The sequence below is a fragment of the Podarcis tiliguerta genome, assembly GCF_965153285.1.
Source record: "Podarcis tiliguerta genome assembly, chromosome: 13".
Lineage (NCBI taxonomy): Eukaryota > Metazoa > Chordata > Lepidosauria > Squamata > Lacertidae > Podarcis > Podarcis tiliguerta.
In genome coordinates, this window is record NC_139546.1 from 14871344 (window position 1) to 14898041 (window position 26698).

Sequence of the window (26698 nt, forward strand, 5' to 3'; positions counted from 1 at the left end):
CTCTATTTCAAACTTAAAAATGGAAAGCATGATGCTGGTGGTCAACAAATGAGGTTTAAAGACTGTCTCAAGGCAAATCTTAAAAGATGTAGTATAAACACCAACAATTGGGTAACACTTGCCTGCGAGCCCTCCAATTGGAGAACAGCCTTTACCAAAGGTGTCATGGGCTTTGAAGACGCTTGAACTCTGGACACAAGGGAGAAACGTGCCAAGAGGAAGGCATGCTTGGCCAACCTTCGCCATGTCCCCACTGTGGAAGGACATGTGGATTCAGAATTGGCCTCCACACTCACTTACGGACTCATTGTTAAAACCATGTTTATGGAAGACAATCTTACTCAGCCATGAGTGATCGCCAAAGAAGAAGACTTAATTTACTGGGACAGGACTGTAGGTGCCATTGTTAGCTGAGCTTGAGAAAGACCAACCTACAAGAACGTCACTTAAAATCAGGGGGCATCAGTCCTCAACTCCTAAAGGGCCATACAGGGCCCAGCTGGGGGTGGGAGAACAGAAGTGGGTGGAGGTGGGAGCAACGGTCAAGGAATGTGGAGTTGGTTATATTAGTGGAAAGCTAATTTCCTGTAAATTTGCGAAGTCCTCAGTTTGACCTGTGGCTGAATAATTAGAGGCACGTTTCTCCTTAATCTATTAGCAGTTGAAGGTCATGCCATGAATTTCCTGAAAGGCAATTATCTTCAGATAATACCAAGAAGGTATTTAGAAATTACCCAGCATTTTAAGTTCTCATAAGGCAAACATCAACGTAAGAGTTCCCTTGCTGCATCAGATCAAAAGGTCCCTCTTGTAGTCCAGAATTTTGCAACTCCAGCCAGACCAAATGCCTTTCCAGGGGCGGGATTTGGAAAGAGAGCACAGAAAGAGCACAATTGTTCACTCAGGCAAAATATAGTCATTCACACTGGATGTACACCCCACAACAGGTGGGGCAAAGTTTTGGATTTGAAATTCTATTTCATTCCTGTTTGTCTCAATCCAGGCAATCAATTAGTGTCCTCAAGAAAGTCAGAAATCTTTCCTCTCCACATCTCTGATTGCTGTTTCTGGTCCTTTTGTTTCTTGCCCTTTTCCTTTTTGAGACTGCCACAATAAGGATCAGAACCTTGAGGTTCTGTTAAATGCAAGAATGCGCTTCACAGAAATTCTCCCCTTTCATGTGAGTGGGCATGGGGGGGGGGGGAGCTGAGAAGAATCATGACAGTAGCGAATTTAATGGAAGGTGGACAAGGGTGGTGAGCAACCTTCAGGAAGGTTGAAGTGAACCGTGAGACCCACAAACCCGATACCAGATGCAAAAAGAATTATAGATGGAATAACTGAACTGAATTAATAGTTTGTGTATGACAACTTTTTGTTAGACTACACCGTCCCACCTCTTTCCAATTTTCATTCCAGCAACATAACTGGGTTGGAGGAGTTGCTTTGTTGGTGGCAACATAACTGGGTTGGAGGAGTCGCTTTGTTGGCAGCATGGGAATCAGAAATACTTGCTGACATAGGTGTCAACTCCCTGGGGCCCTGGGTTCCCGAGCACCCACAAAATTCCCTATGAAGGGATTGGACACCCACAAATTTTGGTGCCAGGGCCATGCACGCTGCATGGCACCCACAGCCACAGGGCCAAGTTGGCACTCCTACTTGCTGAGCTACTTCACATTAGCCAGAGATCTACGCATCTCTGGAGCAGAGGACAAATAATATTATCCTATTCTACACTTGAGGAAGTAGTGGTGGATGGAAGTGAGAGCTGGACCATAAAGAAGGCTGATTGCCGAAGAATTTATGCTTTTGAATTATGGTGCTGGAGGAGACTCCTGAGAGTCCCATGGACTGCAAGAAGATCAAACCTCTCCATCCTGAAGGATATCAGCCCTGAGTGCTCACTGGAAGGACAGATCCTGAAGCTGAGGCTCCAATACTTTGGCCACCTCATGAGAAGATAAGACTCCCTGGAAAAGCCCCTGATGTTGGGAAAGATGGAGGGCACAAGGAGAAGGGGACGACAGAGGACGAGATGGTTGGACAGTGTTCTCGAAGCTACTAGCATGAGTTTGACCAAACTGGGGGAGGCAGTGGAAGACAGGAGGGCCTGGCGTGCTCTGGTCCATGGGGTCACGAAGAATCGGACACGACTAAACGGGACACGTCTAAACCACTAAACAACAACAACACTTGAGGAAAAGAGAGAAAAGAGCGTTGCCACTGTTATTATTGTTTTATTATTCAGTTGCGCGTGTCCATTTCAGCGCGTGAAAATAACGAAATCTCCCGCAGACTGAGGACAGATAGGGTTATTTTCGCCTTCTGTACTCTTGCAGAACGGGGAGAGAGAGATGGAATGGACTTTGCCATTAATGTTATTATTCAGCTGCATATGTCAATTGCAGTGCATGCAAATATAAAAACGTACTGCATGATGGCAAACTGACATCAACTGTGTGTGGTGGTGATGGGGGAGGCAGCTTAAATCCAAAACCCCGGCTTAGAAAGCGCAGCGACTTGATTTGTTTGATAAAAATCATCCCGGCTGCCTCTTCCGCCAGCTCCGCCCCGCTCCCCGCCTCCCCGCCTCCTTTCTCTGCACCAGTTGCTCAGGCGCCGGCAGGGGCAGGCGGCGCCGAGCGGGTGACGTCACAGGCGGGGGCCTTCGGCAAGCCGGAAACCGGAAGCGCCGGTGTAGGGACCGGGTGACGTGTTAAAGAGTGGGAGCTGTGTGGGAGCCCAGTCAGCCGAGCGGCAGCCATGGAGGCGCTTTACCACCAGACCAACAAGTGCGTGTGCGGGGCGGGAGCTTGCAGTAGTAATAATGATAATAGTAATAGGCCCTGAGCCCGGCCTTGGCTGGGGAGGGCGGGGTATAAATAAAAATTATTATTATTATTATTAATAACCAGAGTACCTCGTTCTCGGGAGGGAAGGCGGCGGCGGGGCGGAGGTGTTTCAATAAATGGGGGAAAACCGAGGGAGAGCCGTGGGGTGGAGGGAGGTTTCAGCGGGGTGGGTGTGGGGGAGGGGAGTGGTAGCCATGGTAATGTGACTGAGGGCAGTAATATTCCAGTTCATACTCTGCATTTATATGCCCCCCCCCGTTCGTATATGTGAATCGTAGCAACAGCCCTGCTGTACTAGGTCAGCACTGAGTATTTATATCAAGGAGGAGGGGCTGAGTGGAAGGCCACGTAAGTAAAAAGTCTGTGGCAGTTTGAACGGAGTGTAACCTGGTTCTGGTGCCTGCCTGCCTGCCTGCCTGCCTGCCTGCCTGCCTGCCTACCCACTGAAAGATCTTTGCACAACATCTCTGAATCATTTGCCTGACAGTGTTTGAAACCCAGCCAGATGGTTGGGGTATAAATAATAAATTATTATTATTAGAAGCACATCACCTGCTATATTGGGGGGGGTAGCCTTGGCGCTTTCGTCACTGATTCTCGGCCGAACAGCAAAGGCAGTGGTAGAAAGTTTTGATAAGTAGGGTGGGTGGGGGTGCGTCTGTTTGCACCACCAAAAAAGTTATCCTGCTAGCAAAAGCTAGAGTGGCCAGTAGTTCTTCTTTGCAGCAGTTGGCCAGATGTAATGCTACAGAGCAGCATTCAAATGCACTGGAGTTTCACGCCCACCTGTCGCTCAAGAGGATTTGCTTCCTGTCATGAGATCTGCTGCATAGGCACTTGTTGAGATTTTTTTAGGGGGAGGACCCTAAACTGCTGCCTCCACTACGTAACCCCGAGCACCATGTCACCCTCTGTCTCTGTCGCACAGAGGTGCCAGAACACACCAGAAATGTGATGGAGCTCAGTTCCGGTGAGGTCCGGCTGAAAAAAGGTCCTGGGCATTATTATTCCCACCCCATTTTGTTACGTTTGTCTCACTATGCTGTTCCACAGAGCCTTTCGGTCAGATGGCATAATTTTTAGCGTAATGCAGCTCATCATTGTAATCTCGTTCAGCAGCTAAATCCCAATGGGTAGGCCTCCAGTTTCAATTCAGAAATAAGAAGTTTTGAAAACACAGCCCTGGGTGGGGGAGATTGTGAACAGCAGGATGGGGATAAATAATTGGGGGCATGTTGGGAGGGAAGCGAGAACAGGAAAGAATAAGGATGAAGATTCTTTGTGTAGGGGTAGAAGCAGCGTGAAGCTTGGGAAGCAGGCTGAGTATCCATGTTGGGAAGAAGGGAGGAAACAGTCATTGATATGGGACACCAAAAGGTAACATCAGGTGGCAAGGACAGAGGTTCACAAACAGGGACTATTTGTGCCTGAAATCAGCACCAGTAAATTTGTGGATACACTTGGGGCTCTGGAGGGTAGAAGAAAAGGGAGATCACCACCTTAGTGACTGTCACAAGGGCTGCTGTTGGAAATCTTCTCCCACCTACTATGAGAGACTTCATAACTGAGAAGGGGAGTAAGTAGACCTGGTAGCAGGAGTCAGGTGATTGCTTACCATTGTTTACGGTGTAATCTTATTCCTGTCTACTCAGAGGTAAGTCTCATTGAGTTGTATGGGTCCTACACTCAGAGAAATGGGGATAAGAAATGTGCAGAGGGCTTCTCACTTGTATCTTGTTCATCCTTGTAACAACTCAAAGGTCATCCATTTGGATACTGGGCAATCAAGACTGAAACTAAGAGCGATTGCTGTGCCATTAAAATCTAAGATTGAGCTGTACTTTGATTCCCCAGATTTACATGTGTAGTTTAATCTACACAAGGTCCAGACTCTGTTCTCTAGGCACTGGGTCACAGTGGATTCCCCCCTCCCCCTGGCCATAGACACATTCCTTTTGTATTGTGTATAGCTTTGAGTAGTAGCTGTGTTCTGACAAACTCAACTCTGGCCTGGGTGGAAGGGATGGCTTTCAGATTTTTGAAATCCTGAGTGTTAAACACAGTGCCTCTTTAAAACAGACTCTTCTTTGCCATCACCCTTCTAATCCTAGCGTGATTATTTGCCATCATGGGTTGCCAATACAGTGGTGTCTCGCAAGACGAAAAGAATCCGTTCCGCGAGTCTCTTCGTCTTGCGGTTTTTTCGTCTTGCGAAGCAACCCTATTAGCGGATTAGCGCTATTAGCGGTTTAGCGGTTATTAAAGGCTTAAGGGATTAGCGGATTAGCTGCTAAAAGGCTATTAGCAGCTTAGTGCCTTAGAAAAAGGGGGTGGGGAGCGAAAAAAAATCGCAGGAACTCGCAAGACATTTTCGTCTTGCGAAGCAAGCCCATAGGAAATTTGTCCTGCGAAGCACCTCCAAAACGGAAAACCCTTTCGTCTAGCGGGTTTTCAGTCTTGCGAGGCATTCGTCTTGCGGGGCACCACTGTATTTTTGAACCCATGGGCAAATCTGGAATCTTGTAAGAGTGCCATGGGCACCACTTCTTCGGCTTCTCTTTCTTGCCCCAGACTGAGTAAACACACACAGAATCTTTGATCTTCCAAGGGGTCTGGATAAAAGCTGGAACCAGTGGAACTAACATGGCTCCTCTTGAATTTGCATGATATTCACAGCATCCTCCAAAATCCACCATTATATTAAAGTTTAAAGTAGTGCAACACACAGTATGAATACGGAGCTGGTGTTTGTCCACCACAGACCCACAGCATGGATCTTCATGATTTTTGCCTGGGATGTTAAAACCGTCAACAAACCACGGAGTACATTTGTGGATAAAACGGTCTCCTATCACTTGGTGGTGATTTTAAGGAGAAATATGAGGATCTATAAGAATTAATGCATGTTGAACCCCTGTTGTATCATGGTGGTGCTGGAAAGCACCAGATATGTGACTTTTATATTTTGGTCAGTGGAGATAGATTTGATGATGATTGGGGAAAGAGGGGAACTCATAATAAAAGTATTCAATTTCAATAGGATCTATTTTACTGGATCTAACATTATGTGTGTGCATCTGTAACAGCGAAACCAGATGTCTTTATCTGCCCCAGCTGCAATAAAACATGTCCCTCCCATGTTGGTCTGTACAGCCACAGCAGCTGCTGTATCTTTCCAACGGTTTGACTTCATCTCTGATGGTGCAGTCTTCCATTGTCTGTTGAGGCAGATGGATGCCAGCAATATATGCCTTCTCCCTCTCTGTCTCCATTCCCTTTCTCTCTTTGGTTACTTGCTTCTTGTTCCCTTTTACCTCAGACACTTTATATTCTGTTAAGCTGCTGTTTCAAGCTGCTGAGCTTGAAAACTATATATCATGCTGAAAGAGGAAGTGGGAAAGAGCATTACTCTTTCAGTGTGGTGTAGTGGTTAAGAGCGGTAGTCTCGTAATCTGGGGAACCGGGTTCGCATCTCCGCTCCTCCACATGCAGCTGCTGGGTGACCTTGGGCCAGTCACACTTCTTTGAAGTCTCTCAGCCCCACTCACCTCACAGAGTGTTTGTTATGGGGGAGGAAGGGGAAGGAGAATGTTAGCCGCTTTGAGACTCCTTAAAGGGAGTGAAAGGCGGGATATCAAATCCAAATCCAAACTCTTCCATCTTCTTCTTTTACAAGTCTGTAGTTGGGGGATTGGGGGAGATAACAACCCATGGCACTTCATGACAAAGTGGGGTATTCACAACTTAGTGGGTGCCAGGGGAAGACCTCAAGGGTGCCCTTATGCCCATGGGCACCATGTTGGCGAGTGCAGTTCAAGCCTATTTCTGCAGTCTAGCACTGAACTTTGTAGCCAAGTCCTACATTCCTGCATCTTACGCTGTTTAATCTTTAAAGCTTTAAAAACCATACACCTTGACAATCTGATGAAAAGAACATTACATGCCCTTATGGTGTTTTTCTTTTTAAAAAAATGTCCAGAGCTAGTCATGGACCTACCAGTTTTGGCATGTGCTCAGATGTTGAGTTGGCATGTTCTTGAAAACCTTCCAAACGTTAAAACAAGATTGTGGAGGCTTCAGAGGTTGCTGAAGCTGTTGTCATGCTTGTTTCCTCACCTGGTGGAGCCTATTTGTGTTGACTAAAATGAAAATGAGCTAGAGATAGTTGAGTAAATCAAAGCCTGAAGGCCATCTCATTCAATTCTCTGTCCCAAACCAGCAGAAACCGACAGATCCAGGGGTAGCCAAGTGGGTGCCCTCCAGATGTTGACGTCGTTGGACTCTCAGCACCCCTGACTGTTGGCCATGCTGACTGGGGCTGATGGGAGTTGGCATCCAGCAACTGGGGCTTCCCCTGAATCAGTCCTTGATCCCTTCTAGGCTCTAGTGATAGTCGGCTGGGATGATTTCCAAGAAGGTGCTTGCAAAGCGAATGGCTCTCTGTGGCATTGCTAGTGTTGCAGCCTTTCTGCCTTGCCCATCAGACTCTAGCACACCTGAGCTGCTTCTCTTTGTCAGATGCTGAGCCTCATGATTTCCCCCCTTTTTATTGGCCCCTGCTTTTAGTCATTTTCTTGGTGTGCTCAAGTGATTTTTCTGCCACGCATCTGTTTCTAGGAGGTGCCCGTGGGGCAGAGCATTCTTCCCCTCCTGGCCCTACCTGATCTCCCACGTCCTGTTGCCTTTTCTCTGCCTCTGGCCTGATATCCTCAGTCTGTTTCCAAAACAGGTTTTCTAGTTGGCAGGGCTGAGCCATTCCCACCATACCATTCCCACTCTTTGTTTTGGAGGAAATCCCAAAGAGAAGTGCTAGATAATCATGGCGAGACATCCCAGCTTTTAACTTTCTTGCTTGTAGAGTAGAGCTCAAGTGCAACAGTGTTCATTCAGAATTTGGATGCTCCTTTAGCCAATGGAAAGAGATTTCTAACCAACTTTGCATCTGGGAACTTTCTGCTGCCTTAAATACATTGAGGTTTCATTCATATAGCATATTTATTTGACGAACACATAGAAAAGACGGCCAAAATAGGCTGTGTTAATTTTACATGCTGCATAAATATTTCAGATATTTTTCCAATAGCCAAAATATGGTTGAACTGAAATATTTGGGGGGGCGGGGCGGGGGAATCAATAAAACACATTGAATGTGTTTTAAAATGTTAATTTCCAAGTTAGACTTTGAATTTGTTTGAAGTTATCTTCAATATAATTCTTGTAAATATATTAAGACAATTCAAGGGAGTAAGATTCTGTTTAGATTTTAAGGGGGGTGGGGCAGAATGATGATGAAGAATATGGTTAGCATACGAATTTCTCAGCATGCTTGTGCCAACAAATATAGAAGCTTCCCCAAAGATAGTCACATGAAAATAGCTAATTACAAATTTGATTTTAGGTTGGACTGGTATTATAGCCTTTCCAATTGACTGATTTGACAGATATTTTATCAGTTTGTTACATTGCAACCTAATTTTTGAAGCAGTGCATTGTCAGCAAGACTGCATAAATTTGTGGCCTTTAAAAAAACCGAAACCGTTCCCGTACACCCATGCCAGTCATTTCTGCCATCAGAAGAGTAGTGCCATCTTTTGCGAATATTCCCTCTCTGGTCACCTGGAGGCAATTCTTGCCACAAGTGATGAGGCAGATTGCTTTTTGTATTTCTGCTTTTGCCTGGGTCCTTGTTGCCTTGTAAATATTTCAGAGAATACAGTGGAACCTTGGTTCTTGAGCGCCTTGGTACTCAAACATTTCGGCTCCCGAACGCCGAAAACCCAGACGCAAGTTTTCCAGTTTTCAACCGTTTTTCAGAATCCAATGTCCGATGTGGTTGTCAGCTAGGGTTTCCGGGGCGCCTGTGCCAATCGGAAGCCGCGCCTTGGTTTTCAAACGTTTCAGAAGTCAAACGGACTTCCGGAACGGATTACGTTCGAGAACCAAGGTACCACTGTATATGAGAAATGTTTAGGAAATCTGTTCTGCAACGTATGAGATTACATACTGCCAGGATGGCCATCATAGTACCTGGTAGCTGTGGATGTTGTTGGACTCCCATCAGCTCCAGCCCGCGCTGCCGGGGATGATGGGAGTTGTAGTCCCGCAACATGTGGAGAACATCAGGTTGGCTGCCCTTGACTTGCGCAGTATTTTTACTGTTATACCAGGGGTTTTACTTCAATATTCTGATTGCTCTGAGCACTGACGGTTCATTTCGGCCGTATGTTTGCCTTCTTGAGAAATCCTCCTTTTCTGCCGGAACCCTTGTGATTGACTAGAACTTTTCTTCTTTTCAACAGGCAGGTCCATGAGGTCCAGTCATACATGGGCCGCCTCGAGACATCAGACAAGCAGTCAGTCCACTGTGAGTAATTAATGGAAGAGGGTAACCTCACTGTTGGCTTGGCCAATGCTCCCTGACCTGTGTTTCCAATATGTGCCCAAGTGAAACCATTAATATGTTTTGACCTTTAGGTGGTGTAATGGGTCTGTGCGTATGACTGTTAGCCAGAAGGTTGGAAGTTCAAGCCCACCCAGGGACAGCTGTGGGCAGGATTCCTGCGTTGCAGAGGGTTGAAATAGATGACCTTCTGGGTCCCTTCTGACTTACAATTCTCTGATTCCATTTTGCTGTGCAGTGGTACCTCGGGTTACAGTCGCTTCAGGTTACAGACTCTGCTAACCCAGCAATAGTACCTTGGGTTAAGAACTTTGCTTCAGGATGAGAACACAAATTGTGTGGTGGCGGCGCGGCGGGAGTGGGAGGCCCCACTAGCTAAAGTGGTGCTTCAGGTTAAGAACAGTTTCAGGTTAAGAATGGACCTCTGGAACGAATTAAGTTCTTAACCCGAGGTACCACTGTAGTGAGTGAAGGGTAGGATATGGGGAAAGCCATGGGTGGTAGAGTTTTTATATTCTCATTAGCCCAGTGGTGTAAATTTCCTTTTGGAAAGGAACATCAACATACAAATAATTGCCAAAAAAGAGATGTGGCTGGCAGGTCACCTTTTAGAAGAAGCATTCTTTATGACTAGGGTGGATAGAATCATAGAATCATAGAGCTGGAAGAGACCACAAGGGCCATCGAGTCCAACCCCCTGCCAAGCAGGAAACACCATCAGAGCACTCCTGACATATGGTTGTCAAGCCTCTGCTTAAAGACCTCCAAAGAAGGAGACTCCACCACACTCCTTGGTAGCAAATTCCACTGTCGAACAGCTCTTACTGTCAGGAAGTTCTTCCTAATGTTTAGGTGGAATCTTCTTTCTTGTAGTTTGGATCCATTGCTCCGTGTCCGCTTCTCTGGAGCAGCAGAAAACAACCTTTCTCCCTCCTCTATGTGACATCCTTTTATAACATGTGGCCCTCCAGATGTTATTGGACCACAGCTCCTTTATCATTGGCCATCCTGGCTGGGGCTGATGGGAGTTAGAGTCCAACAAACTTGAGAGAAACCACACTGAAATAGACCTCAGTTAGTACATGACCCTGTACGGCTCTCTCATGTGCCCCTACAGGCTGGCCCAAGTTGTTGGAGAGGTTTGAGCCCCATGTTGGGCAAAAGATTCCTGCATGGCAGGGGGTTGAACTAGCTGTCCGTTGTGGCGTCTTCCAGTTCTATGATTTTATAATCAACTTTTGTGATAGTGCTCTAAAATGCAAAGATTCTGGCTAACTATTCATCAGGATTGTGGAAAACATACAGGAGAGATAATAATAATAATAATAATAATAATAATAATAATAATAATAATAATAATAATAATAAATAGCTTTTTTAGCAGAGCTTGCTTTATTCTCTTGGTTTATCGGAATTAAAATGTAAATTTAAAGACTTGGTAAAGCGTCCTCTGGTAGCAGTAGTCAGTAACACAAAGGTGACCTGGGCACTTGAACGATTTGGAGACCGCTGCCTAGCTAAGAAACTTTTGGACAGTTGTAATTTCCGAGAAGATTATGCACAGAATCAGAATCCTGCAGCGAAAAAACAACCCACAGGTGGTTATTTCTCACAAATGCATCTCAACAGCAGCAGAAATTTGGACAGCATGAATCTCTGGCTATATATATACACAATATATATATATATTGTACTGGCCCCCCCCACCAAAATGTATGCATGTTTGCCCATCGTGCTCTGAATAGACGGGATTTGTTCCTTGTTTTGTTGCTTTATTTTCCACATTCCATAAAATACTCAAAACAAATGTTTGCAATACCGCTACTGGCAAGTGGCGAATTGTTTTCCGCATGCTGCAGTGGCAGGGCATTCCTCGCAGTCCCTGGCCCGATGGTTGTGGTGGGCACCTTCTCCACCTAGCTCCATGATGGGTGGCACTAGGAACGTGGGCACCTTCCACTTTCTCTGGTAGAAATCTCCCATTTCACACAGCGTGGGCAAGGCTTAACTGGCAAAGCCTGGCAAGAAGGTATGTGCTGGTTAAAACCGTGAGTGTCCATCTGGCCCTGATGTTTCTTACTCCCCCCCCCCCCCATCTCCTCTTTCAGTGGTGGAAAATGAAATCCAGGCGCGAATAGACAGGATCTTCAGCAACTTGGAACGCTTGGAAATCTTTTGTAACAAGGAGCCTCCTAGCAAGCGGCAGAACGCCAAGCTGTGAGTTACCTTCTTCCTTGCCCTCCCAAACTACTTCCTGTGTCTTGGGACATACCGTATTTTTTGCTCTATAAGACTCACTTTTTCCCTCCTAAAAAGTAAGGGGAAATGTGTGTGCGTCTTATGGAGCGAATTGCAGGCTGTGCAGCTATCACAGAAGCCAGAACAGCAAGAGGGATTGCTGCTTTCACTGAGCAGCGATCCCTCTTGCTGTTCTGGCTTCTGAGATTCAGAATATTTTTCTTCTTCTTTTCCTCCTCCAAAAACTAGGTGCATCTTGTGGTCTGGTGCATCTTATAGAGCGAAAAATACGGTATATTAGTGCAGCCTTCTGACCTGTCCTTGGGGCAAGTTGTTGTTGTTGTTATGGTACTGCATTGCTTGCTGCCTTCCATATGGAATAGAAGGTGTAGGACAATAAATTTATTATTATGAACAAATCAGGCTATGTGGCAGGCTTTTCACTTTTTTGTGCCTGTGAATGTTTTCTTAATTACACTGATTTCCAAAAGAACTTCAAGGCAGCTTAAAATTGAGCTCTTAAGGAAAGAAACCTGCTGATAAAAGAAGCCTTTGGGCGGTATGGGAAAGAGACTTGGGGATCATAATTGCAGGTCATACATGGCAATCAGTTTGGCATAACCCAACCCTACGAACAATCTCTGCTCGTCTTCAGGAGGCTTTGCTTAAAATTCTATTTCGCTGGCACTGGACTTGCCTAGCCAAAATAAACACTAGCATCTCTCCTCTGTGCTGGAAAGGCGGCAGAGTGATAGGTTCATATTTCATGCTTGGTGGAGTTGCATGATAGCATGCTCCTTTTAGAAAAAGGTGTATCCCATTATTTCCAAAATCACACAGCAATCCCTTCCACCCGATTCAGTTCTTCCCTTATTCCCATTAGACTCAAATGTAAACAATAGCCTTTAATGCGGAGATTTTGTGTGTGTGTTTTTTTCTATTATCAGCAACCTGATTCACAGTAGCCTGATACTGGAAACAGCCCATAGAAATCCCCATTGAAATCTGGGTAAATAATATTTGGAATAATGTAGCTCTATCGGAATGCCTCACTCGAAACAGAAGGGTAATTACAGGCACTTCAGGGACAGACACTTTTGGCAAGACTTGGCTTCCTTTCTTTTCCTTTATAAATAAGACAGAAGATACTTTTATTCCACCCACAGCACAAGAATCTCTGTGGAGACTATACTGGAATTGATAATGCATTAATAAATGTACAGTCGTACCTTGGATCCCGAACACCTTGGTACTCAAACATTTTAGACTCCGGAACGCTGCAAACCCAGAAGTGAGTGTTCCGGTTTGCGAACGTTCTTTGGAACCCAAATGTTTGACGTGGCTTCCGATTGGCTGCAGGGGCTTCCTGCAGCCAATCAGATGCCGTGCTTTGGTTTCCGGAACGGATTCCATTCGATTTCCAATATACGACTGTATTGCTTGTGTACTGCATATGAAACTTAATAAGACTGTACCATAGGACAAGTTACTGTAGCTAGACGTTGTTCTTGTATTTACATGAAAATCAAAGCTTTCTTCCTCCTTTCTGTGACTTGTCATTCTCAGACGAGTTGACCAGCTGAAATACGACATCCAGCACCTGCAGACGGCGTTGAGGAACTTCCAGCACCGGCGTTACGCACGGGAGCAGCAAGAAAGGCAGCGGGAGGAGCTTCTGGCCCGAACATTCACCACTAACGTATGTCCTTCTGTAAAACCAGTGGATTTGTGCTAATATTCGCCTCCCTCCTGTGTCCCAGTGTTCATCTATTTCACATCTGTCGTTCTCAAATGGGGTCTTTTTGGGTGGCGAGAAATCATGGGGTTTAGCACTTAAGGAGATCAGCAACGATGTCCAAACTCATACAGGGCAACTTTCCCACCACTGCCAATCTTCTCCTGGGGAGTTTTCTTAGTCTTTGAGGACACATGGAGCGGCAGCTCGATTTTGTGGCAGTCACACTTATGTGGAAAATGTAAGGACAGAAAGTTTGAACTTCACTGCTGCAGAATAATGCCGATTCTTTTTTTAAAAAGAACCAAAAACATGGGCTTTTGTTGACACCCTTGTCCTTCTGGGTTCAGAGTGCCAAGGAAAGATAACCAACCTACTTCCCTTCCCTCCTCCCCCTTTGCAGGATTCTGACACCACCATTCCGATCGATGAAACCTTGCAGCATAACGAGTCCCTCCAAAATGCTCACCGTGGCATGGACGATCTCATTGGCAGCGGGACCAGCATTCTGCAGGGCCTGAGGGATCAGAGAATGACATTAAAGGTGGGCATAGGATGGGGCCTTCAGCTTTTAAAAATATATTTATATATGGGGAGTAGGCACCCACTTTTTCTTCTCTCCCCTCTTTTAATTCTGATAACTTTCCAGAATTCTGAGAAGTAAAACTCAGGTGCAGGTTCTTTTCATCCTCGCCCTCTGTGTCTCGTCTCCAGCTTCTCCTCGGTCACCCTGTCACTCCTCTGTCCCCCCCCCCCCCCCGTACGGCAAAGCCAAGTGTAGCGATCACACAGGGCCCCCGGACGTTTGACGGTCTATTGACCCTGTGCCGCCACTGCAATTGCTTTTTCCACTGCCACCACCCCGTATCTCACGGGGACACACGGAGTCTAGTCAGTTGTTAACATAAACAAATAATCAAGTTTATTTTTAAATGCAGGAACAAGCTTATGGTTTCAGTTAATTGTTCTTTTGTCAGTTTCTTATTCTTAGTTCCAAACTGATTATTCCAACTATCTATCTGACTCCACCTAACAATTCCTCTCACTCTCTCACAATACAACTCTACCAACCCACTGCCTATTCCTCCCTCTTCCTTCTTCAACTCCCCAACCTCAACCCTCAACTCAACTCATCTCAATTTTCAAAATCTTCCACTCTTAACTTTTACTTCCCCCTTGCATTCTCACTGGCCAATCACATCCCACCTATTTTAACCCTTTCCTTATGACTCATCCTAGGAGGCAAACTCCACACCAATCTTCCCCTTTTGAAACTGCCACCGCTGTAGCTGCACTCGAGGCTTTTGGATACACCCAAATTCCACATGTTGCGAATGTAGCATTAATTCCACCTGTCAGGGTTTCTTTGTAGCTTCGTTGTGCCCTGCTGCAAATTTGGACAGAGTTTTGCAAATTTACTCCTGGATAAGAAGCTCTGAGTATCGGTCCAGGGAGGGGGCAAAGCTGGGTGGTGGAGAAAATATTTTGCATGCAGAAGGTCCCAGGTTCAGGAACCTTGGCTCCACCTATTAAAAGGGTCTTCCTGAGACCATGGGGCAAGCAGACAGTAAAAGGCTAAGCTGGATAATTCCTTTGTTCCTGGTATAAGGCAGCTTCTTGTGAATTAAAAGAGAATCTGAAGGTTGCCTATCCTACCCAAAACCTTTTCCTGAATCAGGATCCTCCATGCCAGCGGTTCCTAAAAAAGAGCAAGACTATTTGCATATGAGGTTTTCCCTATCTTCCCTCTTCTCATTGGCCCACTGTTCCTTCACTCCACTGTTTGCCCTCCTCCTCCTCTAGCTATTGCTGGCTCTGGTCTCCTTCCGCCCTTCAACCAGTCGTTCTGCCTTCTTGCATCTCCATCACTTTCTACCCTCGGGGTCTTCTTCCTAACTCTCTGCCCTGTTCTCTGGGCACCCCACTATCAATGGCATGCAGTTTCTGGGGTCCCTAAGCCACGCCGGGTGCTATTGTCTCCCCAGCCGCCACTCCCTGCCGTGCAGAGGTTAAAAGCTCAAGCGTCCTCGGTAGCCGCTGACGTAAATGCCGTTTCCGAACCCCGTGCCTGTTTTTATTCCAACCCCAGCCCTTTTCCTCTGGAAGAAGCAGGCTGGGTGTGGTAAGGCTTGAGCCACCGGGCAACCCCTGATATTCCTGCCAAGCTAGAGAAACCGCTTCCCTGCGCTGCCCTGGCCCCACTTGGAACACAGCTGTCCAAACACCCACTCCAGCCTCTTAAGGCGTTACAGGATGTGACCTTGCAGGCTTGAATGTTCATTTTGGAGTGATGTCATCCTGGAAATGAACTGTAGCCTTTTAGCATCCCCTTGGTAATCACATCGGATCAGATGAGCATGTCGACGTGGCTCTCCCTAGATGGAAGCTCACAGGCTGAATATTCCTAGAAGGAAATGTGGAATGCTCCTTTTCAGAGTTCTGGGGTGAGAATTCTCATTCACTGTGTAGCTGCATCTCCGTAGGCAGCACGGAGGTATCACACCTGTAGCATTTCTTGGCTCCCCTCTCACTGTTGCCCTACACAACGGCACGCCTTTGCTGCTGTTCTTGGAGCCACTCCTGATTTTTCCATCACACCAATTGTGGCACTGCTCCAGGACAGATTCCCTGTGGAGAAGGAAGCATTGGGGTTACATGAATCTGCAGCATAATTCTGGCTTCCTAAGGGAGGACCTCAGTGAAGTGAAAGCCTTCACCAAACACAATTTTAAAAGTGAAATACAGTGGTACCTCGAACATCTCTGTTCCTGAACGTTTCGGCTCCCGAACGCCAAAAACCCAGAAGTAAGTGCTCCAGTTTTCAGAACACAAACGTCCAACACAGTTTCTGCTGTGCAAAAACCTCGCTGTCGGCCAATCGGAAGCCGTGCTTCAGAACTCTAAACAATTCGGAAGTCGGACGGTGTTCTGAAACGGATTATGTTCAAGTTCCGACGTACCACTGTGTATATATATATATATATATATATATATATATATATATGCAGTGGTACCTCGGTTCCCAAACTCCTCCGTTGTCGTACGTTTCGGTTCTCAAATGCTGAAAACCCGGAAGTAAGTGCTTCTGTTTTCTAACTTTTTTCGGAACTCGAACATAAGACGCAGCTTCCGCTGAGTGCAAGAAGCTCTTGCAACCAATGGGAAACCACGCCTTAGTTTTCGAACCTTTCGGAAGCTAAACAGGCTTCTGGAACAGATTACAACTGAGAACCGAGGTACCACTGGATATGGAATTTGGCCACCAGAGCTTTCTTTTTTAAAAAAGGCATCCTCCACTGCAGCATTTTGTTCCGTATCCCCCTGGCCTACCTGTGATTTCTGACTCCTGGTGAAGGGAGGAGCCATATACCTTTGTTACTGTGCTGATTCTGATTGGTGGAAGGCCTTTCCTCCTCCTGCTTCCTGGTCCTATCAGAGCACAGGTAAAACCTGCATGGGAAAGCAGATGGGTGATAGCCATGGGACAGGTTGTGCTTTCCTGGTGAGAGCTGTGCCTCTCTAGCACTGACCTTCCAACACATGGGCCATGGCTCACAACCCTGTTGCTACCCAGCCTAAGATGCTTTGTGAGAGCACTGGTGCTGCCATTTTTTTAAAAAAACAGTATGTCCATTTGTCTAAAACAGAGTGTTGCTGGAAAGGAAACTGCTAAATCAAACATAGGGTTCTATATTCCCCCCCCCCAAAAAAATTAAGTGTTGAAAGTATGGTTTTGGGACGGCATGGTAAACCTAACCAACTTCTGACAACAGAAGAACAGCAGGGGAGGATGGAGGCAGAGGAAAGGAGATGGGAAGGTGGAGTGGGCCCTGAAATTCAGAGTCATGTGGAAAGCAAGTCCTTGTTCTGTAAAAGCTCATTCTGCTTGGACTGCCGCCTGTCATGGATGCTTTAGCTGAGATTCCTGCATTGCAGGGGGTTGGACTAGATGACCGTGCGGGGCCCTTCCAACTCTTTTTTTAAAAAAATTTATTAGGGTTTTTACATAAAAAAAAGGAAAATAACAGAAAAATACAAAACGACAAAAAAACAACAACACAACAACACAAAGAAGAAAAGAAAAAGGAAAAAAGCGAATAAAAACAATTCCATCTTCATAGTATTCCTTACATTTACTTATTTCCCAGACTTCCCCACACCTCCACTCACTGTATTCCAATTCATAGATTTAATCAGCAAATCCTTTCCCTCTATCTTAACTAATCTTTATCTTAATTTTAATATCTTAATATATCTTGATCTCCTTAATATCTTAATATATTAAGTCTTTTAATTTTGCACCTTTTTACTAATAACCTTTTACATTCAATCCGATGGGCCCTTCCAACTCTACAATTCTGTGATTCTCAGTAAACAGCATCTGTCTGCGGAGGATGCCGAAGCCGTTCAGAGAGTCTGCCTGTTTGTTTCCCTAACATTGCCACTTCTCTCTCTCTTGCTCTCTCTCACCTTCAGGGCACCCAGAAGAAAATCCTGGATGTTGTAAACATGCTCGGCTTATCCAACACAGTCATGCGCCTCACTGAGAAACGTGCCTTCCAGGATAAGTACTTCATGATTGGAGGCATGATCGTGACCTGCGTGCTCATGTTCCTCGTGGTGCAGTACCTGACGTGAGCGGCGAGAGAACTTCTCAGCGGACTGTGATGGACTGACTGCCTTTCTTCATAGACTCCCAACGTAATGGCGAACCTCCTGCCTTCTGGACTGGTCACGTTCTCTCCTTACGGCACTGTGAGATGGCTCAGATTTAGCATACGTGGACTCGGGCGTTTGGTGCTGAAGGGGTGCTTACAAAGCCACACGGTGCCGAGACGCGATGTAATTCTTCAGCCAGCTGGTGGGCTGTCTCTCTGTGCCCCACGCAGGTTTAGCAGACATTGGCATGCGGTTGTCATGCGCTGCTCACAGGAGCGGTGCACATTCATGTGGTCACAGAACCCCTGTGCAATCGTGACACGGAACCTAAGAAAACTGCACGACTGTGCAGTCCGTGGAACTGCAGACCCACTTGGTGTTCTTACGAGCCAGGTTACATACATGAACGTTGTGGTCAGCTGAGCGGTTTTGATTTATTTTACCTTGATATAGTCCCAGGATGCAAGGAGAGTATTGTCCTGCCATGGCTGAAACAAGTAGAAATCTTCATGGGCCAAAAAGATCTTCTTTTTCGGAAGCTGTGTGCCTGCCTCTTATTTAGAATAAGCAGATCCCGAAGGCTAGACAGCAAGGTAACTCATTTTTGAACAATAGTAAAATATTCAGGGTAAGGGATGGCAGCGGTCAGCCTCCACTTTGCAGAAGCTAGCTCTTGGTGGAAAAGGTTTGGGGCAGAACTGCCGGCTCAGTAGGTACGTTTCTACGGGGACACCCTTGCTGCCATTGGAAGTATAATATATTTGCAAAGTTACTTGCAAAAGGCACTTATAAAAAAAAGGTTTTATCACAATCGGGGTCATTGGGTCAGTTCACAAATAATAGGCTGTAGCAGGCACCCTGCACAACAGCAAAGGATATGAGAGTCTCAGTTTTTAATTTTTAAAGTTTCTAGTCTTCATGGGTACAAGTGGAGGCTTACAAAGATTACGATGGCAATGCCATAAATTCCACTGAACAAGATTGACTGACTCACGTTGTAACCTGCCCCCATCTCCAAATACCTCATTTTATTTTATTTTTATTAATTTTTATTTACATACCACCCTATGCCCAGGGGTCTCAGGGCAGTTCACAGAATAAAATCAAGATATAAAACCACAAAATACATAATAAAAACAACAACCCAATAGCTGCCCCCAAAAACCACATATTAGAGGGGCATAGGATTTAAATCAGATCAACCAAAGGCCTGGTTAAAAAGGAATGTTGCTCATGAATGCTTTTGTTTGTTTGCACAACAGGAAAAGGCAAAAACTGGAAGCTGGGCAGTAGTACTCTGTCTGCTTATAGGTAAAGTAAAGGTAAAGGGGCCCCTGACCGTTAGGTCCAGTCATGACCGACTCTGGGGTTGCGGCGCTCATCTTGCTTTATTGGCCGAGGGAGCCGGCGTACAGCTTCCGGGTCATGTGGCCAGCATGACTAAGCCACTTCTGGCAAACCACAGCAGCGCACGGAAACACCGTTTACTTTCCCGCTGGAGCGGTACCTATTTATCTACTTGCACGTGCTTTCAAACTGCCAGGTTGGCAGGAGCAGGGACCAAGCAATGGGAGCTCACCCCGTTGCGGGGATTCAAATTGCCGACCTTCTGATCAGCAAGCCCTAGGCTCAGTGGTTTAGACCACAGCACCACCCCTGCTTATAGGTAACTAGAGATAAACATGCAGAGATGTCACCCCACCTTGCAGCCAGCAAAGCGGGCTCTGTAAACTGCAGGAGACCTGAAGAAGGCTGTGCCACGTGCTCAGGTTTGATCACATCGTTGAACAGTTGGCACGTTCTCTTCTGGTTGCAGATTCCCATACTTACAGGCCGTGCTGCACTTAATCGCTGTGTTATCAGGGGTTGCAGCGTGGAGCGTTTTCTGCCCCTGCCAAACGCATTAGCACAACAGCAGCTTTCTGCCTTGCGCTGAAATAAACATCGTAGTGTCACGTAGGAGTCGCTATCTGGGCCCCGTTCCTTTATAAACCCGTATTTGATTCTTGCTCCATTCAAACTGATATCAACAGTGTTTGATTTGGTTCAAGCAGATTAAAAACGGCTCCAAAATAGCCAGGGTAAACATTCAACTTAGCTGCGGTTTCTTCACTCTACTCTTTTCCCCCCACTCTGGCGTTCCTTGCCTACCCTTTTCCTCTTCAAACTGAAGTGCCTTTCCTTCCCTCTTTGGAAAATCAGGTGCTGTGTTTAAGAGGCGATCTATAGTTGAGCAGTTTTCTAGGCATCTGTAGATGTGCTATGTCACATTTTTTTCTTTTTAAGGTAGAATTCTAAGAGAGTTTGTGTACGCGTGTTTTTTGTTTAAATAGGCATTTACTGTATTTTTCGCTTCATAAGGCGCACCTAGTTTTTAGAGGGGGAAATCAAGAGAAAAAACCTTCCCCCTCCCCCAGCCCCAAAGAGCAAAGAAGCCAAGATGGATCCTGCTTGCTGCCTTGGCTTTTGCTCCCAGCTGGAGAGGTTGCATGAGGCTTCCTTGGCTAAAGAGGAGGGGCTGTGCGCAGCTATGGCAATGCCCCCACTTCCTGCAAAAGCCCACAGGAGCCACGCACCCTTTAAGGAGCACGCGGCTCCTGCGGGCTTTTCTACGAGGAGGGAGAAGGGACTGACTGGCTGCGTCAGTTCCTTCTCCCTCCTGGGGAAAAGCCCGCAAGAGCCGCACGGAGATTGTGTGCTGCTCTTGGGGGCTTTTCCTGCCTGCCTCCCCCCTGCATTCGCTCCATAAGACGCACACACATTTCCCCTTACTTTTTAGGGAGGAAAAAGTGTGTCTTATGGAGCGAAAAATACGGTAACTCTTTTAGGTTTGAGGTAGATGCAGGAGGGACATCATGAGAGCAAATGAGCAGTTAGCACTAAATAATCAGAGTCCAGCAATCTGGCCTTCTCAGCTTGGATGCCAAACATCCTAAGCAAGAAAAGCAGAAGTCTCTCTTCTTTGGAAGCACCCAGTTCCATTCATTCCTTTTCCCCCAACCCCTGGTTACGTGCAACTGAATAAAAGTGGCTGTTACAGTGATGCTATAGAGCCATGGTTCCCAATTGGTGGTCCACGGACCCCAGGGATTTCGCATACCCCCCCTGGAGGGGGGGAGGGTCCGTGGCACCATTCACGTGACAAAAAGTACCAGCATTTTCAAAAGTAGGGGGTTCATGGATTGGCTTTTTAAAAAACGGGGGATCTACGGTACTTGGATAATTGGGAACCACTGTTATATGTTCGTGAACATTCACAGTGTTGAGAGTTATAATCCGGAGTGACTTCCTGTAAGTGCATCAAAAGAACATGAGTGGAGCTGAAACCAACAAATTTTACTTAAATATATATATATATATATTCAAAGCCTTATAATGGGAAAGGAAGTGACTGAACTTCTGATCTTCACCCAGTGGAATTAGGTGTGCCTGGAGTGAGAAAGGGGTCCAGTGGCCACAAAGCCCAGCACCATAACTCCCCCTCACCCACCGTTTGCTCTCCTGATCTGATTAATACAATCCACGATTACGATGTTCCGTAGGCCCCAAGGTAGAGGTGCTACAGAAAGTATCCCTTCAAAGCAAATGGTAACAGGTGGCTCAAGTGAGTGAGCCATTCCTTTCCACACTTAATCGCAGCCATCCACGCAAGTGGCCAATGTGACAGTCTTTCTAGCCAGTTATCCCAAGGAACGTGCTGGAGAGATGCTTCCTTGAGCTGGCAGGACCACAGTTCAGACGCCAGGTTTGAAATCCCAGCATATCCTTAAGTGAATGTATCCGGTCCTGGCTTGTCCCTAATAATCTTAATTCTATAGGTACTGCAGGGATTTCTGGGAGCAAAGAGAAGCGATCCATAGGGCAAGTGGTTAATTATTTCCCTGTTTGGCACTGTGCCGTCGGCCTTCCAGGCTGTTGACGCCATGGAACCAAAGTTTATCGTGTGTAGTTTTAGGTTCAAGGGATTGAGAGCACAAAAGCGGGGGACACCCTTCTCTTTATGCTGGCTAAACACACTTGTGTTGGAGATAAAACTTCCCCGTGTTATCTTGTTTCCTCTTCAATCGACTTGCTGCCGCCGCACCAAGAGATGTTTAAGAGCCCTGAAGTCTTTTTGCAAGCAAGGCTCACCCTCTAGTGGTGGTAAATGCGTTTTCCACCTTTTAAAAATGTTCAGGTTTTGCCTTCCCACTTCCAAAGGAATTTTAAGCAAACCATGTAGCCGCTATCCCATGGGTAGGCAACAAAGGCCCAGGGGCTGGATCTGGCCCAATTGCCTTCTAAATCCGGCCCGCGGACAGTCCGGGAATCAGCGTGTTTTTACATGAGTAGAATGTGTGCTTTTATTTAAAATGCATCTCTGGGTTATTTGTGGGGCATAGGAGTTTGTTCACCGCCCCCCAAAAATATAGTCCATCCCCCCACAAGGTCTGAGGGGCAGTGGTCCAGCCCCCTGCTGAAAAAGTTTGCTGACCCCATATCCTTTAATTCACTGGCAAATTATGCAAACTCCAGGCTCCTCTGGTGGTGAACTGAAAACCTCTCACCTGGTGACTGGCTTGTGTACTCCAGTACAGTACAGTACAGTACAGTGGTACCTCAGGTTACAGACACCTCAGGATACAGACTCCGCTAACCCAGAAACAGTACCTTGGGTTAAGAACTTTGCTTCAGGATGACAACAGAAATCACGCGGTGGCAGTGGGAGGCTCCATTAGCTAAAGTGGTACCTCAGGTTAAGAACAGTTTCAGGTTAAGAACGGACCTCCGGAACGAATTAAGTTCTAAACCGAGGTACCACTGTACATGAATAACCTTTAGAAAGCTATTGACAACACAAAATCCCTCCTTCAAAATCAGACAATGTTGGTGCCTTGGGCTGGGACACAGCCTCAGTGGTGTGGGTTGGAGGAGAGGGGTTGCTACACACACACACACACACACACACACACACACAGCCACAACCTTCCACTTCTCTCCTGCAACATCACCCCCTTGAGCCAGGCAGCGGGCACATGCTTTTGCAAACCAGGATAGAAGAAAGAGCAGCCTTGCTGCCTATTGTGATTGGCTACCAAGCCCAAAGCTCAAAAATGGTGTTTCATCAAGCCTTACTGCAGATCGGCAGGTTGTCTTGGGTGCAGAGAGGCCCAGACCTTGTCCGACTTTTGAGGTCTCTAGCCAGAATGGAATGGGAAGGTAAAGGGAAAAGGGAAAGGGAAAGGGAAGAATAAGGCACCTCCCTCCAAAAAAGGCAAAATATAATTTGAATATTTATTTTAAAATGAATGCTCTTGGAGCCTTTTTCTGTTTTATTGAGCCAAAATCTAGCTTTTGTGCAACTCCGCAGTCCGCACTGCACCAAACCACATCTCTCACGTGCTTAAATTGGCCGCTCTTAGCTGAGAGAGAGAATGCTGTATTTTGGCTGGCCCAATGTGCATAACCACAAGTTGGGTCTATATCTGAGCACCGCCTCTGAGCTTGAGGCCCAGGTCAAACAGCTCTCCTGCAGCCCCTCCCAATGTAGAAATATTTGGAAGATTGGTGGTAGGAACAGAAGAGCTGTGAAGCAGAAGACCAAGGCAGTTTCCTCCCCTCTTTTTTATTTAAACTTTTGAGTTTCCAGGGGAGCTTCAACCAACCACTTTAGCTTAGCATTTTATGAAGCTAACCTGCGGAAGCTGGTCCATTAGGGCAGATGGGGCACTTCCCCCCCAACCTCTGCCAGCCCACAACCAGCGTTGTCTGCTTCCTCTCCTTCCTTAGTGTTGCCCTTGCAGAACTCAGCTGGGAAGTGGAATGGAGCAAAGCTGGAATGAATCTGCTCTGCCTGCCTGTGGCTCTGGCGCCACCTACTGTTGGGCTCCCTGGATTCTTGCCAGTGCCGATGGACACAAGCCGCCACTGCTGAGCACTGGGCAACAACTGTTCACTGCAGATTGCGGTGTGTTTTGAGTCACCAAAGTTTCCAACTGAGGGCAAAGGATTGGGGCAGATCAACCTTTTTTTTGCTTTTATGATTTGAGAGAGTTACACTGCCAGTGACCTGGCAGAAGATCATTGGGTATAAAATATAGCTGCACCCGTAAGCAGAGTTACCACTCTCCCTTGGTGTCGCCTCATAGCTTGGGGCATCCCTGGGGTTGACAATGTCAAAGAGCAGCTCTCCCTTCCTTCCTCCCCGTCCCCAGATTAAAGGAAATTGGCCCCCACATATTTCTTCACTGGAAAGGGCTTGGGATGGGTGGATTAAATCGTTCCAAGCCAGGTGCTTTTTTATTATTAAAAAAGTTTATAGTAAAGATTTTCTTGTGCTACAAAACAAACGGGAAAGTGCATCTTTCGTCTCCGCTTTCAGCATACAGAGTCATTTTCCGCAGTTCGTTTTCATGGAGTGAGAAACACTTTTGTCATATACATCTTGTGATTGGGAGAAAAGAGCACTGGCTGGAAAGGGAGCAGGTAGACCGCTGGTTTGCTAGTGAAACTGAATTACTGTGTCGTGAAATGATGCATGTCTAAAACGTGTCATCAACATGAACAGTTTGGAAAGGTGTGCATTAGGGGGCTCCAGAGCTTGCTTGGTTGCAGTGTGGCTTGTTTGTATGTGTGTGTTTTGGGGGGTAGGTTGACTCTCAAGTTCTCAGTGGAATATGTATATACCATGGGTAGGCAACCTAAGGCCTGGGGGCCGGGGCCGGCCCCATCGCCTTCTAAATCCGGCCCGCGGATGGTCCTGGAATCAGCGTGTTTTTACATGAGCAGAATGTGGCCTTTTATTTAAAATGCATCTCTGGGTTATTTGTGGGGCCTGCCTGGTATGTTTACATAAGTTTAAAATGCATCTCTGAGTTATTTGTGGGGCCTGCCTGGTGTGTTTACATGAGTTTAAAATGCATCTCTGGGTTATTTGTGGGGCATGGGAATTTGTTCATTCCCTCCCCAAAAATATAGTCCGGCCCCCCACAAGGTCTGAGGGACAGTGGACTGCTAAAGAAGTTTGCTGACCCCTGGTGTATACAGTGGTACCTTGGTACTCGAACAGCTTGGCTCCCGAACAAATCGGATCCCAAACGCCACAAACCCAGAAGTAAGTGTTTCGGTTTGCAAACGTTTTTCAGAAGCCAGACGTCCGACGCAGCTTCCGCAGCTTCCCGTTGAGTGCAGGAAGCTCCTGCAGCCAATCAGAAGCCGTGCCTTGGTTTTTCAAACCGTTTTGGGAGTTGAACAGACTCCCGGAAGGATTAAGTTCGAGAACCAAGGTACGACTGTATTAAAATACACGAGAGTGGCAATTTGGAAAGGGTCTGGCCCCCTTTCCTCAGAAACTTCTGAGAAAAGCAGCCATATTCTAAATGCGCATGTGTCATTCAGGTAAACTCTACATGTGTATTTATATTGGACATCCATCCTGGAGCTCAGCTTGTCAGATGAGAAGTGGCCTTGAGGAGCCTTGCTTTATAGGAAGATAATAGTAATACTAATAATAATTTATTATTTATACCTCACCCATCTGGCTGGGTTTCCCTAGCTACTATGGGCAGCTCCCAACAGAATTTTAATAATAATGATTATAATTATAATAAAGCGATAAAACATTGAACATTTGAAAAAAATGGCTTTTCTTAGGGCTTTGGTGCATTCAGTCTCTTGAAATGGGTAAAATGTAATCGTCTTGCCGGATCTGACCAATGGGTTCTTCTAGCAGCCAGGCATGTTAGCCGAACGATGAGAATCTCGCATGTGGGTCATGGCGGTGATGACTACTCCTTGTTGTTTGCTCCCAACATATTGTTGCCGGAGGCTGCTGTCTGTGGATGCGAAGGTTCTGCATGGGTATTGATAAGCCAGGATAGTTATCGGCATAAGCCTGCTTCCTGTGAATTTGATTCATTCGGTTCTGGGACAAGACGGCTTCATTTCCTTGACTTTCCTGAAGAGCCCAGGAGAGGGCAGCCATGTTCTAGTTGTGTTGGCCCACGTTTGCTGCAAGAGTATTTAGGAGAGCTAATGACTCCTGCTGCCTTGGCCTCTTTGAGCAAGATTTTGTCCAGGGGTGACTCACAATTCTCATTCCCAGGATTAAGAAAAGCCAAGTTTCTTTCTCTTTTTTACAGTTCCCCCATGAGCCCAGCGGGAACAGCTTCCTTGAGAATGAAACAGAAAAAAGTCAAGTGATCAAACAATTGTCCTGAAATCAATAGTACGTGTGGCTCTTCATATGCCCCTGCCTTATACTGATTGGCGGCCCATGTAGCCTTGCAGTGCACAGTCTCGGGCACAAATCAGTCCCAGCTCTTCATTCTTTAAAGGAAAATGTTTGGGGTTGCATCTGGGACTTTGTACAAGCAAGGGCCGTATTTCACCACTGAGCTATGGCTCTTCCATTTCATAAAATCAAGTTGGAAGGGACCCCAGCGGTCATCTAGTCCAACCCCATGCAAGGCAGGAATCTCGCTAAAGCATCCATGACAGATGGCCACACAACCTCTGCTTAAAAACCTCCAAGGAAGAAGATTGCACAACCTCCATCGGGAGTCCGTTCCACTGCCAAACAGCTCTTACTGAATGACCACCGAGGCTTGTCTGAAACTTACATTTATTTTCAGGCTTGGGGAGGGCCTCCGAAATTAAATGAGTGGAAAGTGGCCCCCATTTCAGTGATGGCATCTTGCATCTGAGATGCTTGCTTGGCACCAAGTTCAATGGTACATCAGCACTGGGTGAAGACTTTCTTTTTTTAATTCAGGCTTTCCAGCTTATTTCTTTTACAGGTTTTAGCTGAGCGTTCATACTTCCAGATTTTTT

The 26698-nt window shown here is 46.4% G+C and overlaps 2 protein-coding genes across 5 annotated transcripts in view; both read left to right on the top strand.

Moving 5' to 3' along the window:
- The first annotated feature begins 2667 nt into the window (after window positions 1-2667).
- On the top strand, window positions 2668-18425 carry GOSR2 (golgi SNAP receptor complex member 2). Of its 2 annotated transcripts, XM_083408035.1 has the most exons (6): window positions 2668-2795; window positions 9155-9219; window positions 11364-11472; window positions 13060-13192; window positions 13632-13772; window positions 17705-18425. In XM_083408035.1, exons 1-6 carry the CDS (start codon window positions 2767-2769, stop codon window positions 17864-17866), a joined length of 639 nt encoding a protein of 212 aa, XP_083264161.1. In that variant the 5' UTR covers window positions 2668-2766; the 3' UTR covers window positions 17867-18425. The 2 variants fall into 2 exon arrangements, with proteins under 2 accessions (XP_083264161.1, XP_083264162.1); XM_083408036.1 differs by lacking the exon at window positions 13632-13772.
- The window catches only part of LOC310661523 (la-related protein 6-like), a 35467-nt gene continuing 27154 nt past the window's right edge, over window positions 18386-26698 (top strand). For 2 of the 3 annotated variants that reach the window (XM_083407801.1, XM_083407803.1), the window contains exon 1: window positions 18386-18480. The gene's annotated coding sequence lies outside the window, so the exon portion shown is untranslated. Of the gene's footprint in view, window positions 18481-21540; window positions 22252-24742; window positions 24981-26698 lie in introns of those variants that run through there. The other variant, XM_083407802.1, reaches the window with a different exon arrangement.